This window comes from Vulpes vulpes, chromosome 5 (assembly GCF_048418805.1).
Source record: "Vulpes vulpes isolate BD-2025 chromosome 5, VulVul3, whole genome shotgun sequence".
Lineage (NCBI taxonomy): Eukaryota > Metazoa > Chordata > Mammalia > Carnivora > Canidae > Vulpes > Vulpes vulpes.
In genome coordinates this window covers 66,780,526-66,795,741 of record NC_132784.1, presented here as the reverse complement: position 1 = coordinate 66,795,741, position 15,216 = coordinate 66,780,526, and the positions used below count along the sequence as shown (strand labels likewise).

The 15,216-nt window shown below is 46.9% G+C and overlaps 1 protein-coding gene across 12 annotated transcripts in view; it reads left to right on the top strand.

Moving 5' to 3' along the window:
• Window positions 1-2,418: 2,418 nt before the first annotated feature.
• The window catches only part of CHKA (choline kinase alpha), a 68,129-nt gene continuing 55,331 nt past the window's right edge, over window positions 2,419-15,216 (top strand). For 5 of the 12 annotated variants that reach the window (XM_072758540.1, XM_072758543.1, XM_072758539.1 and 2 more), the window contains exon 1: window positions 3,262-3,747. In XM_072758540.1, coding sequence (XP_072614641.1) covers window positions 3,401-3,747 — 347 coding nt within the window. In that variant the 5' untranslated portion in view covers window positions 3,262-3,400. Of the gene's footprint in view, window positions 2,588-3,169; window positions 3,748-3,973; window positions 4,148-4,700; window positions 4,761-15,216 lie in introns of those variants that run through there. The other 7 variants (XM_072758551.1, XM_072758547.1, XM_072758553.1 and 4 more) reach the window with 6 other exon arrangements.

Genomic DNA, 15,216 nt, shown 5'->3' with positions numbered 1-15,216 from the left:
AGCAATATTTCCAACTTTTTCCTCATTATTGTATTTGTTATGATGATCTGCGATGACAACTCACTGTAAGTTCAGAGAATGATTAGCATTTATTAGCAGTATATTCTTTTAAGATTTTTTCAAGTAATCTCAACATCTGATGTGGGGCTTGAAATCACAACCCTGAGATCGAGAGTCCCATGCTCTACCATCTAGGTGTCTTGCGATAAAATATTTTTAAATTAAGGCATATACGCTGTTTTTTATTTTGGACATGCTATTGTACACTTAATGAACTATAGTATAGTGGAATTATTACTTTTATCTGCACTGGGAAATCAAAACATTCATTTCACTGACTTTATTGTGATATCTGCTTTATTGTGGTGGCCTGGAAATGAACCTGTAATGTCTCTGAGGTATGCCTGTCAGCCCCATTTTACAGCTGAGGAAACTGAGGCTCAGTTCAAAGATATGGTTAGGAAGTACTGAGCCAGAATTTCATCTAGTCAGCCAATATTTGAGTGTTCACAAACATCAGGGCCTGTCTGTCATGGGTTCGGAGAAAGATATTCAAGGTCCCAGCTTTCCTGGATGCTCCATGTGTTGAGAAGATGGACAATACACAATAAACAAACAGGGATGAGGAGAGAGGCACTGGGTGGCCGTGGTTGGACAGTGTTGCTATTCTAGATTGGAATAGGAGCCAGGCAGAGCTGTTTTCCTCACTATGCAGTGTTGCCAATGACTGGCCCAGTGAAGGCCCTTGATAAATAATGTGGAAAATGAATCCTTCGTATCACCTTTGACCTGGACACATTTAACTCCTGATACACCAACGTGTAGGCTCAACATCTTTTTTTTTTTTTTTTTTTTTTGAGTAAGCTCTACGTCCAGTGTGGGGCCTGAACTCGCCACCCCCAGATGTAGAGGCACATGCCCTATTTGACTAAGCCAGCCAAGTGCTCCATGGACCCAAATATCTTTTATAGCTTGGTCCAGGTGCTGGACAAACACTGAGGTTATTTCCAGCTTTCTCCAATTACAGATGGTGAGGCAGTGGATGGTATGATGCATGGGGCTTTCCGCTCTGGATGACTTCTTGGGAGAAAGTCTTGAGAATGTGGTTGGCAGCTCAAAGGTCACGAACATATTTATCACTCTGGGTTTGTCCTTGTGGAGCCTGATAGGTCCAGTGCTTTTCCTGAGCACCTACTTGGTGCCAAGCCCCATCTTCATTATACATCCTCATTGATTACTCTGGAAAGGGGACTGCCTGGAAAATGCCTTTTTCAACCTTTCAAAGCCTTGCTCAAACACCCCCTGGCAAGGCTTCCCTTACTTTTAGGGCAGAATTAGTCTTTTTTTCATGTAAAACCTATTATTTTAGCATCATGATATGCCAAGCTTCCTCAGCCTCTGCCCTGGTGGTTTTGTCCCAGCACTAAGGGTGGGAGCTGAGTGGCCAAGCCAAGGATGAGCTTATTAGAGCTACATTCAGGATTTTGTTTGATTGTAGGGGAGGGAAGTTTTCTACCCTCTTGGAAGTAATATTCTTCACACAAAGGAGCCAGGATGCCCTGCGCTCACTTCTCATCTTAGCTAAGAGACCTCAGCTGAGGCATGCAGCTTCTGTAGGACTCAGTCTTCATATCTATAAATGGAAGTACCTTTAATAAGGCATCCTTTCCTTCCCACAGGGAACTGCCATCCCATAAAGGCGCCTGTGGGTTCTAAAAGCCCAAACCAGCAGATGCCAGAGTTACTTCTAGTGCCCTTTCCTCCCTGCCAGGTTTCTGGCATTCCGGAGATTACTAGGTGGCTGCCAGGGGACAGTGGGACAAAAAGGTCTGTCACCTGCGCAGGCCGGTGGACACAGCCCCACCTCCCTTACGAGTATTATTTTTAGACAAAGTCCTTGACTATTTTATCTAAATGGCCTGACTGGAGACCTTGACTTCCCAGCTTTTCAAATATCCAATGGGACTCTCACCTTCCCTTCCACCCAAACGCCTAGGCTACTCCCAGGTCCTTAGCCCAGTGTTCCGGACCCATCTCTACAGCTGTCTCATCAAAAGCCCCCTTTCATTAGGACGCTTTTTCTCAATCAGACCATTTTTCTTGGAGCAAGTTCAGCTAAGTACACGCTGTCTAAAAAGAGATTTTCGGGCAGGCTGAAATCCCACACAAGCCATTTTCTGTAATCCAGGCGCTTAATTTCCTAAGCAGCCTGGGAAACCTCTCGTCCCAGCTCATGTCCCATAAACTAGGATCCATAATTTTTATGCTTATCTGTAACCCACTTCCAGAAAGGATCGGGGCGGGAGGGTCAAAGAGGAGTGAGGCACAGCGGCCCCTACGGCAAGGGGAGCAGGGCCGTCGTCCCCCTCCGCGGGCAAAGGTGCATTAGTCGCGGTCACGGGGCTGCCCCCTGCGCGGGGCGGGGCGCGCCCACAAAGCCAGCAGCCCCGTGTCATTCACCTTTGGCCGGAGCCCCGCTGCGGGATGCCGCCCCGCCCGCCCCGAGCCTCGAGGCTCTGGCGTCCTCAGCACCAAGGACAGGGAAACTGAGGCTGCCGGAGACCTGGACCTGGGCTTCTGACCAGGGGTAAGTCACTCCTCTGGCTTCTGGCTGGACGCAGCGTGGCCGCGAGGAGCTGAGCCGGCGCCGGGAAATGTTATAAAAACACACCCACGGAGCTGCAGAAGGAGGGGCCCTGCCCCAAGGTCGTGCGGAAAGAGGAGCCAGCTTCCAGGCACCAGCTTCCTGCTTGCCCCCGGCCAGGCCCCGGCCTCTGACGCCCTGGGGTCTCCAGGGGCCCAAGCAAACTTTCGGCTCACAGATCCGAGCCCCAGACCCCCGCTGAGGGGCCGCCCTCACCCGGTCCCCGCACCGCTCCAGGGGCGCCCCCGCACCTCGCGCGCTGCCCTCCAACCCCGCGACCCCCGGCGCCGGCTCGACGCCCCGCCTCCCGCCCCCCGCCCCCCGCGCCGGCCCCGCCCCCCGCGCCGGCAGCGCCCGGGGCGGGGGGCGGCACCGCAGCCAATAGGGAGGTGGCGTGGCGAGGGCGGCGGCGGTTGTGATGCGCCGGGCCGGCGGGCGCCAGCCAATCCGCGGCGAGCTCGAGGGCGGGCTGCGACGCGAGCGGCGCTCCTCGTGCGGCGGCGGTATAGGAGCGAGCGCCGCGGCCAGCAGGGCCAGCCGAGCGCCGCCGCCGCCGCCCGCCGCCCGCTCTCTCCGCGCCGCCGCCCCGCGTCCGCCCGGCGCGCCCGCAACCGCCGCGCCCGCTCCCGGCCGGCCCGTCGGAGAGCCGGCGAGCCGCCTCCGCGCCCGGCCTCCGTGAGGGGGGCGCCCGGCCGGACCCTGAGCCTCGCCCTCTCGCGCTGCGGCCGCCCGCGCCTCCTCAGCCGTCTGCCCGGCATGAAGACCAAGTTCTGCAACGGGGGCGAGGCGGAGCCCTCGCCGCTCGGGCTGCTGCTGAGCTGCGGCGGCGGCGGCGGCGGCGGCGGCAACGCAGCCCCGGCGCCCGGCGTGGGGCAGCAGCGCGACGCCGCCAGCGACCGCGAACCCAAGCAGCTGGGCGGCCCGCCGCCGCCGCTCGCGCTGCCCCAGCCGCCGCCGCCGCCGCTGCCGCTGCCCCCGCCGCCGCCGGCCGACGAGCAGCCCGACCCTCGGACGCGGCGCAGGGCCTATCTGTGGTGCAGGGAGTTCCTGCCCGGCGCCTGGCGGGGCCTTCTCGAGGACCAGTTCCACATCAGCGTCATCAGGTCGGTGGCGGTGCCCCGCCGGGGTGGGCGCCCGGGGCCCCCGCGGCCAGCCGCTACCCGCCGCTACCCGGTCAGGTGATGCTGCCGGGCGGGGGCGGGGCCTGCGGGCCGAGGGGGCGGGGCCTGCGGGCCGCGCGGTGGCTCCGGACCCGGTTCCCCGACCGCGGCCGGGGCCCCGCGGCGCCGCCGGGACCTTCCAGGAGACAGGCTGTTGCGGGGGGGGGGGGGGGGGAGGGGGGAGGAGGACCGGTCTCGTGGGAAACCGTCAGCAGAACAATGCCGCTGAATCACAAGTGCGTTTTGTCCCGAAGCCTAACATTTGCCTGGGAAGTCCCTTTGCGGTTGAGGGCCTTGAGAACGCGGACGGGTGTCGTGACTGACTTTCAAAAAAAATCACCTGGTAACTTGGCTTCTAGTTCCTCGAGTCCGTGGGTTTGCTTTTTCTCTCCGCTCTCAAGAGAGTCATTTATTTGTTAGTGTCCAAGGGGGTGATAGTGGTTCATCCGCGCCGACACTGTTCAGGCCCAGGGCTGTATTTGTGGTCAAAGTTTAGGAGGTGTGGCTCCAAGAATTATGAGCAAGGGAGAAGGAGTTTCCCTCCTTTTCCCCTCCCACTTTTTAAACTAAAAATGTTGAGTCGTAAATTTAAATGACAAAAAGAGTATGTGTAATGTATTCAGACTTAACAGGAAAACAGACTCCCTTGGTTTCTGCTGCCATGAGATAACCATTTAACAGTTTGTGTGTGTCCTTCTGTTGAGACCTTTAAAAATGCATTTCTTTTTTTTTCTCTCTGCTGACTTTCTTTTAGCTGGTTGGCCAGGTTGAGCGTCCTATGTAGAAACTGGCTGGCTGCCACTGATAATCCCCAAATCCAGTTGTAGTCATTTGATTCCTTTTCAGTGCCCAGCCTTTGAGCAGAGCTGCCAGTGCGACACAATAACCAAGCTTCACTTCCTTGTTGTGCCTGTGGCCTCTCACAGATTTGCTCATGGAGCAGTGAGAGTCAAAAGGTAGGAATGAAAAACAGATGTTCAGATAATCTCACAATTGCCTACTGACGTTTTGTTTTGTTTTGTTTTGATGAAACTCTCCAAAACGATCACATTTAGTTAGGCCTGAAAATTCCTCCTTGAAAAAGGCAGTAGAGCTCATCAGAGGCCGTGTCATCAGTCCGTAAGATGAAAAACCTAGAGGGGCTTGAGGTCAGTGGCTGTTTGCTTTTGTCAGAGCCTGAACTGCTAGGTCTCTTGTACCCCTCCTCCTGCTCTGGTGCCCTTGCCTGTTGCCTGTGAAGACGTTTGGACACCCTGGGATCCAGCCTTAAGACTTTTTTTGTGGCTCCTTTTGGGGGACTGTCACTGGTCAGTTAAACCTTTGTGTTTTCCCAAAACTGTCATTGTAAGAGCATTGAGGATGTGTTTTGTTTCTTTTCTCCAAGACTAAGTAGTCCTAGGAATGGTCTTGGAAGCTTCATTTTGGTTTGGTTTTAAAACAATGTATGGGATACATTGCCTCTTAGTTCTGTTTTCTGAAAGAGAATGTGGTTATGGAATCCATTTAATAAGGAGAAAGAGGTGACTTAGGACACAGGAAGAGGGTAAGAGGTAAGGGGGTGATACCTAGCTTTTAAAAGCAAAAGAGGCAGTTGAGGGTGGGGAATAGGGTTCCCCTTGGTTGAAATCTGGTGAACCTCCATGGGCAGTGGCTTTTCCTGTGGCTCCAGCTATTAGGTGTTACTCTTGATGATCTTTCAGCTTTGGCTGAGTGCTGGTCCCTCTGCAGCGCTTTATCAGACCTTACCACCTCATCTCAGTCCATCTGTCCCACATTTAACCCTATTAATCCTTCCCACCCTGGAATATGCTTTTGCTGCTTTCTGTTTTGGGTTGGTAACAGCAGCTGGCCAGAACCCCAGGACCACTGCCACCTTTGCACTCCCCCAGAAGCCCCTCCTCTACCTGCAGTGGCAGGTGAGATCACGTGAGCTGCTTCTGCATCCACACCTGCTGTCTTCTCTCTCTGCTGTTTCTGAGGCCAGGAGTTCAGGTCTGTGTCCTTGCTTAGACTTGGCACAGGAGGCGCCTTTGGATGTCCTTGTGCTTTGGGCTCCCTCCTCGAGTTCTGGGTCCCCTTGCTAGGTATTTCTCAAATATTGTTACTCTTTGTTTCAAAGTTTATGTGGCTTCCTGTGGCTGGGGAATAAAATCCAGACTTGTTTGCATGCTTTAAACTTGGGCCCCAGCCTCCCTTTCTAGAGTGGTTCCTTTTTGTTGCTATTGTTTGAAAATTGCTTTTTCCCTCTAACCAGAAGCAAGCAGCAATGAGCTCCTTACACGGGACCCTGCGTTTCCTGAATGAGCTTTGTGCTTTCATTTCTAGGCCTTTCTTTGCTCTTATACTTGGCTTGGCAGCCTGGTGTGTCTGCTTTTAAACTTCCTCCTTCAAGGCCTAGCTTAAGGAGAAACAGAATTAATTTCTTTATTTATGTCTTTTCTGTAGCACTTCATAACCATACGCAGCTTCACAGCAACAGTAGCTACCACATTTCTGTGTTTATTCTTTGCCATTTCTGTTGGGTTGAATTCCTAGAGGGCATTTTCTTTTTCTTTTTCTTTTTCTTTTTCTTTTTCTTTTCTTTCTTTCTTTTTTCTTTTTTTTTTTAGGGGGCTTTTTCTATTCTTCTCTATCTCTAGCAATGGAATTGTGCCTGACTCCTGGTGGGCACTGAATTTTAAATTGACCTCTTTGCTATCCTCTTATCTGTAATGACAGGGGTCTTTTTAACCAGACTATTGTTTGCTTGAGTCCCTGTAGCGAGGAGTGTTATAGGGAAAGATAAGAATGATCACATTAGGGCACCTGGGTGGCTCCTTGGTTAATTGCCCAGCTCTTGCTTTTGGCTCATGATCTTAGGGTTAGATCATGATCTTAGGGTTGTAAGATCGAGCCCCGCATGGGGCTCTGTGCTGGGTGTGGAATCTGCTAAAGATCTACCTCAACCCTGACCCTCCTCATGCTTGCTCTCTCTCAAAAAAAAAAAAAAAAAAAAGAAAAAAAAAAGGAATTATTGTAACATAAACATCGTCATTAATAAACTGACCACTTGAAAGTTTTGTCCATGCCTGCCATCACAGCTGCTCACTAGCTTCTGTTCAGGCTTATCAAATCAAAGGTTTGTTACCATTCTCATTGATGATTGGTAAAAGTCACAATCAGTTGTGAAATGAAATTGCAGATCTTTTAAGATTTCATGAAGTTTGATGGAAAAAACGTTTGAGAGCTTTTAAAGCCTCACACATACCTGTTGACACATTACATCCCACGGACTGGCTAACAGTTGAAAACTGATAGAGAAGGTGATACCCTGAGATCTCCCAAGTAGAATAATTTAATTACCAAAAAACTGAGAGAATTCCATGAAAATACTGTCCAAATCCCTAGACATATTTGCACAATAATGCGGTAAGGATCAGATAGGGAGTGAGTTGTAGTTTATGGTGTTATCAATAAGTTTTTTGATAAAAGTATACCAAAATTCCCTACTTAGTTTCCTTCTTATGTACACAGTTACATTTATAACCTAAATTATGTTTTTTTTTTTTAATTTTTTTATTTATTCATGATAGGAACACAGTGAGAGAGAGAGGCAGAGACACAGGCAGAGGGAGAAGCAGGCTCCATGCACCGGGAGCCCGACGTGGGATTCGATCCCGGATCTCCAGGATCGCGCCCTGGGCCAAAGGCAGGCGCCAAACCGCTGTGCCACCCAGGGATCCCCTTAAATTATGTTATGTATAACTTTTAGTTTCATTTCTCAAGATGAAGTTTCATTTACATTTTGTTTTTACTATTTACTGTGAAAATTTGGTCCCTCATGTGGCCTTACTTTTTTATTTTTTATTTTTAAATCTTTTTATTTTATTTTTTATTTTTTTTTATTTATGATAGTCACACAGAGAGAGAGGGGCAGAGACATAGGCAGAGGGAGAAGCAGGCTCCCTGCAGGAAACCCGATGTGGGATTTGATCCCGGGTCTCCAGGATCGCGCCCTGGGCCAAAGGCAGGCGCTTAAACCGCTGCACCACCCAGGGATCCCCACTTTTTTATTTTTTTTAAAGCTTTTATTTATTTATTCATGAGAGACAGAAAGAGAGAGAGAGGCAGAGATACAGGCAGAGGGAGAAGCAGGCTCCATGCAGGGAGCCCAATGTGGGACTCGATCCCCGGTCTCCAGGATCACACCCCAGGCTGAAGTTGGCACTAAACCACTGAGCCACCCGGTTTTTTCTTTTTTAAGATTTTATTTATTTATTTATTCATGAGAGTCACACAGAGGCAGAGATGCAGACAGAGGGAGAAGCAGGCTCCTCGCAGGGAGCCTGATATGGGACTCAATCCCTAGACTGGGATCATGCCCTGAGCCGAAGGCAGATTGCTGAGCCACCCAGGCATCCAAAAGTGGCCTTACTTTTTAAAAAAAACTTAATAAATTTGGGGTGCCTGCCTGGCTCAGTCCATGGAGCATGTGACTCTTGATCTCAGGGTCATATATTCAAGACCCACTTTGGATGTAGAGCTTACTTAGAAAAAAATTAATGAACTTAACTTTTTAAAAAAATTATTTATTTATTTATTTATTTGAGACCCAGAGAGAGAGAGAGAGAGAGAGAGAGAAGCAGAGACACAGGCAGAGGGAGAAGCAGGCTCCATGCAGGGACCTGGATGTGGGACTCGATCACAGGACTCCAGGATCATGCCCTGGGCTGAAGGCAGGTGCTAAACCACTGAGCAACCCAGGCGTCCCAGAACTTAACTTTTCTAGAGCAGTTTTATTTTATTATTATTATTTTTTTAGAGCAGTTTTAGATTCACAGCCAAATTGCAGAAAGTACAGAGTTCCCATATATCCTGTGTCCCCTGTCACCCCACCGGAGTGGTACATGGTTACAGTTGATGAACTGATGTCATTATCATTCAGAGTCCCTAATTTACACTGAGGTTCACTCAGCGTTGTACATTCAATGGGTTTGGACAAATGTATGTCATGTATCTACCATTGTAGCATCCTGTAGAGTAGCTTCACTGCCCTAAAGATCCTCTGTCCTCTGCCTGTCCCTCTCTCCTCCCAACCCTTTTTCTCAAATGTTCTTTGATTTGAAGCATAAAGTATGTAGCCTTCATATTGGTTTCTTTCCTTATCAGTAAGCATTTAAAAGTCTCCATGTCTTTTCATGGCTTACTATATCATGATCGTATATTTCATTTTAATACTGAATAATATTTCATCACCCAGATGTACCACAGTTTATTCATTTACCTACTGAAGGACATCTTGGTTGCTTCCAAGTTTGGCAGTTATGAATAAAGGTGTTGTAAAAAAAAAAGTGTTGTAAATATCCACGTGCAGCTTTTTGTGTTGATGCAAGTTTTCAACTCTTTGAGTAAATACGAAGTTGTGCAGTTGCTGTATTGTGTGGTAAGAGCATGTTTTGTTTTGTAAGAAATGACCAGTCTCTCTTCCAGAGTGGTTGTGCCATCTTGCATTCCCATCAGCACTGAAGGAGAGCTCCTGGTGCTCCACACCTTCCCCAGCATTTGGCATCAGCGTTCTAGATTTGGGCCACTCTGATAGATGTGCACTGGTATCTTGTTGTTTTGGGGTTTTGTTTTTTTTTAAGATTTATTTATTTCACAGAGTTAGGGAGCACAAGCATGTGGAGCAGCAGAGGTAGAGGGAGATACAGACTCCCCGCTGAGCAGGGAGCCCGACGTGGGGCTCCATCCCATCCCAGGACCCTGGGATTATGACCTGAGCTGAAGGCAGATGCTTAACCGACTGAGCCATCCAGGCGCCCATGGCATCTTGTTTTAATTTGCAATTCCCTAATGGCATATAACATGGGGAATCTTTTTATCTGCTTATGTGCCTTCTGTATATCTTTTTTTTTCCTGTATATCTTCTTTGGTGAGGTTTGTGTTTAGGTTTTTTTGCTCATTTTTTATGTTATTTTTATTTTTTAAAAAATTTTATTTATTCCTGAGACACACACACACACATACACACACACACACACACACACACACACAGAGGCAGAGACACAGGCAGAGGGAGAAGGAGGCTCCATGCAGGGAGCCCAACGTGGGACTCAATCCCGGGTCTCCAGGCTCACGCCCTGGGCTGAAGGCAGTGCTAAACTGCTGAGCCACCCAGGCTGCCCATTTTGCCCATTTTTTAAATCGAGTTGCCTATTTTTTTGTTGCATTTTAAGAGGTCTTTGTATCTTTTAGCTAATAGTCCTTTATCCAGTGTGTCTTCTGCAGATATTTTCTTCCAGTTTGTGATTGTCACCTTATTTTCTTGAATAGTGTCTTTGTGGAGTTTTAAGTTTTAATGATTTCCAGGGGCCCCTGGAACTCTGTTAGTTAAGCATCTACCTTCGGCTCAGGTTGGGATTTCAGGGTCCGGAGATCCAACCCTGAGTCTAGTTCCCTGCTCAGTGGGGAGCCTGCTTCTTCCTCTCCCACTCCCCCTACTTGTGTGCTCACGCTCTTTGTTGAATAAATAAACAAAATCTTAAAAAAAAAATTTTTAATGAATTCCACCTTATCAATCATTTCTTTCATGGATTGTGCCTTTGGTGTTGTATGTAAAATGTAATCACCATGAGCAAGGCTGTTTATTTATTTGTTTGTTTGTTTATTTTAAGGTTTTATTTATTTATCCATGAGAGACACACAGACAGAGAGGCAGGGACACAGGCAGAGGGAGAAGCAGGCTCCATGCAGGGACCCTGATGCGGGACTCGATCTTGGATCTCTAGGATCACACCCTGGGCGGAAGGCGGCGCTAAACTGCTGAACCACCTGGGCTGCCCGAGCAAGGCTGTTTAGATGATAGTGTGGTTTGTAGTTTTGCATTTTATGTTTAGGTCTAGGATCCATTTTGTGCTAACTTTTGTAAAGGATGTAAGGTTTGTGTCTAGATTCTTTCTTTTCTTTCTTTCTTTCTTTCTTTCTTTCTTTCCTTTCTTTCCTTTCTTTCCTTTCTTTCTTCTTCTTTCCTAGATTTATTTATTTGTTAGAGACACAGAGAGAGAGAGAGAGGCAGAGAGAGAAGCAGGCTTCTCACAGGGACCCTGATGTGGGACTCGATCCTGGATCCTGGGATCACGCTCTGAGCCAAAGGCAGATGCTCAACCGCTGAGCCACCCAGGTGTCCTTTTTCTTTTCTTTTTTCTTTTTTCTTTTTTCTTCTTTTTCTTTTTCTTTTTCTTTTTCTTTTTCTTTTTCTTTTTCTTTTTCTTCTCCTCCTCCTCCTCCTCCTCCTCCTCCTCCTCCTTCTTCTTCTTCTTCTTCTTCTTCTTCTTTTTCTTTCTTTTTCTTTCTTTTTCTTTTTCTTTTCTCTCCATGCCCAGTGTGGAGCCCAATGCAGAACTTGAACTCATAACCCTGAGATCAACACCTGAGCTGCAATCAAAAGTTGGACACTTAACCGACTGAGCCACCCAGGTGCCCTTAGATTTCATTTTTATGTGAATGTCTAGTTGTTTCAGCACCATTTGTTCAGACTGTCCCTTCTGTATTGAATTGCCTTTGCTCTTTGGCAAGATCAGTGGACTGTATTTATGTGGATCTATTTCTGGGCTCTGTACTCTGTTCCATCGATCTGTTTGCTATTCTTTTGCCAGCACCACATTGTCCTAATTAACTGTAGCTTTGTACTAAGTCTTGAAGTCACATAGTGTTAGTCCTGTGTCTGTTCAGCTTGCTATTTATTTATTTATTTATTTATTTATTTATTTATGTTCTGCTCCTTTGATACTGATTTGGCTACTCTGGGTGTTTTGCATCTCCAAATAAACTAGAATTTGTCAATATTGAGAAAACATTTTGGTGGAATTTTTATTGGAATTGCATTGGAGCTGTACATCAAGTAAGGAAGAACTAGCATCTTGGCAGTATACTGAGTCCTTCTATCCATGGACATGGAATATCTTTCCATTTTATTTATTCTTTGATATCTTGTTTTTTTTTAAGATTTTATTTTTATTTATTTATTCATGAGAGACACACAGAGAGAGAGAGAGAGAGGCAGAGACACAGGCAGAGGGAGAAGCAGGCTCCATACAGGGAGCCCGACATGGGACTTGATCCCAGGTCTCCAGGATCACGCCCTGGGCCAAAGGTGGCACCAAACCGCTGGGCCACCGGGGCTGCCCCTATTCTTTGATATCTTTAAAAAGAGTTTTGTATTTTTCCTTCTATAGATCTTGTACATATTTTGTGACATTTATACATAAATGTTTAATTTTTTTTGGTTGCTGATGTACATGATAATATGCTTTTAATTTTAATTTCTACTTATTCATTGCTGGCATATGGGACAGTGATGGACTTTTTTTTTTTTTTTTAAAGAGAGGATGGGCAGGGACAGAGGGAAAGGGAGAGACAAAAGCTTAAGCAGACCCAATGCCCACCCAGTACGGAGCATTGGGACTCAGTCTCACAACCCAGAGATCATGACCTGGGCCAAAATCAGAAGTCTGACAGTTAACCGACTGAGCCACCCTGATGCTCAGACTTTTGTATCTTGTAACCTTCCCATAATTCTGTTAGTTCCAGGATTTTATTTTCAGGCTAGTCTCTTGGCTTGCCCAGCTAATGATGCCCATGTTCTCCTTCTGGGTTTACCTATAGTGGACCCTTCCACTATCTCACTGTCCTCTATCAGCTGGTGGAAAATCTTGTCCTGTCCTTGCACAGCCCTTGTCTTTAGCTTTTCACAAGTCTGTTTTGCATCTACAATTAGGTTGTACTCTCCATGTCTTTCATATTTATGTATGTATGTAAAGAAGCTCTACACTCTATGTAGAGCTTGAACTCACACGCCCTGAGATCAAGAGTTTCATGCCTGGGGTGCCTGGGTGGCTCAGTTGGTTAAGTGTCTGACTCTTGGTTTTGGCTCAAGTTGTGATCTTGAGGTCATGGGATCAAGGCCCATGTTGGGCTCCATACTCAGTTCAGGATATGCTTAGGATTCTCTCCCTCTGCCCTCATGTGCATTCTCTCTCTCTCAAGTAAAATGAATAGGGTTGCCTGGGTGGCTCTCTCTGCCTTCACCTCAGGTCATGATCCTGGGGTCTTGGGATTGAGACCTCTTGCTCAATGGGGAGCCTGCTTCTCCCTCTCCCTCTCCCCCTGTTTGTGCTCTCTCATGCTCTCTGTCAAATACATACATACATACATACATACATATCTTTAGGGAAAAAAAGTAAAATGAATAAACAAAATCTTTACCAAAAAAAATAATTGCATGCTCTACCGATTGAGCGAGCCAGGTGCCTCTCCATGGCTTTCATTACATATTTATACATCTCACTGTGGCCAGTACTCTTTCTGTTGAGCGTAGCCTAGGAACTGATGATGAAACAGTTGAAAAAAAAAAAAAAAGGCCTAGGATGTCCATGTGAGCTGGGAGATGGAGAAAGTGGCAGCACCCCTGAACTCTGAAAGATGGAAGAGCCTCTTAGGTGAGAGCATGCTACGTTCCAAGGGTGCTAAGAATAGTGACTTGAAATGGGTATTTTAGGAACCCTTTCTGAGGGACATTTGGTAATGTCTGGACACATTTTTTATTGTCACGATTGGTGGTGGCACTCCTGGCATCTAGTGGGTGGAGGAAAGGGGTACTGCTGACCATCCTACAGTACAAAGGGCAGTCCCTACTCTTCCTCCAAAAAGAATTCTTGGACCCAATGTGTTAAGAGTGCAGAGCTTGAGCAGCCCTTGGAATAGAGCACTTAAGACCAGCTTTTCTCTTTAATCTGTCTGGCATACTCTTACCGATGAACTTTTGCTGATGAACAGCTGACATTACCTCATGATTGTCACAGAAATCCCTATTAGATACTACTACACTGTTTTATGGTGAGAAGACAGGCTTAAAAGACATCAAGTAACTTGCCCAAGGCTACACAGCTGTCTGTGGGAGCCAGCAGTTCACCAAGGTCAAAAGCTGTTCTCTTAACACTGCCTCCAGGCTTGGGGTTAAGGCAGCTATTCATTTCCACACACTGATGCTGTCATTTCACTGAAGTTTATTTTTGTTTTTGGTTTTTGTTTTTCACCTGAGTCATGGTTGTTTCAAAATGAGGTTTAGATGGCTAGAAGAAATTTTACAAAAATCCCTCTTCCCCCTTATTTTATTTGCGCTCCAAATTCATTGGCTGTTTTGGTATTACCACTGTCTGATTTTCCGCGTATCTTGTCCTTTACACTTGTGGATCATTTTCCTGCTGAGATACTAGTTATGTTTGAATTTTTTTCCCCTAGTCATTTGACTTTTAGAAAAAGTGAAATTTTGAGGGGATCAGGCTGTAAGCATCCAGGAGACGAGTCCTGTGTGTATTGGACTTGATGCCATGTTACATGTAGACAGTTTGCAGAAGTTTCAGTGGCTTTTTTGCTTTTCAGTAAAATACAGTTGGCTAGGTGCGGACCAGATAGCCTCCCCCCACCCCCCCTTTTTTTTTTCTAAGATTTTATTTACTTATTTGACAGAGTGAACAAGCATGCAGGGGAAGAGATAGGCAGAGAGAGAGAGAGAGAGAGAGAGAAGCAGGCTTTCCATGGAGCAGGGAGCCCATTGCAGGGCTTGGTCCCAGGACCCTGGGATCATGACCTGAGCCAAAGGCAGATGCTCAAGCAGCTGAGCCACCCAGGCATCCCAATGACCTCCCATCTTAATTTAGCAGATGAAAATCTTTCGTTAAAGGTTTCTCTAGAGCAGATAGGTCCTGTGGTTTATCATTCTCTGAGCATGGAGCTGATTGCACCTAGATATGGGTCCTTTTCCAACTGATTAAAAATACATAGATGTTTTTGATGGATGAATGGATAAGCAAAATGGCACATTTACATGGACTGTTATTTAACCATAAAAAAGGAAATTCTGACACCTGCTATAGCATGGATGAACCTTGAGGACTAAATGCAAAATAAAATAATCGCAAGTCACAAAAAGACACACTGTATAATTTGATTTCTCTGAGATATCTAGCGCAGTCAGATGCATAGAGATAAAGTTGATGGGGGTGGCCAGGGGCTGAGATGGGGGGTAAAGTGCAGAGTTAGTGCATTAACGGGCACAGTTTCAGTTTTGCAAGATAAAAAGAGTTCTGGAGATGGATGGTGGTGATGCTTGTAAAACAGTGTGAATGTACTTAATGCCAGTGGATATACTTTTTTTTTAAAAAAGATTTTATTTATTTATTCATGAGAGACAGAGGCAGAGACATAGGCAGAGGGAGAAGCAGGCTCCCTCTGGGGATCCCAATATGGGACTCTATCCCAGGACCCCGGGATCTTGACCTGAGCCAAAGGCAGACAGATGCTCAACCACTGAGCCACCCAGATGTCTGCCCCTGAATGTACTTCATGCCGCTAAACAGTGTGAATGTACTTACT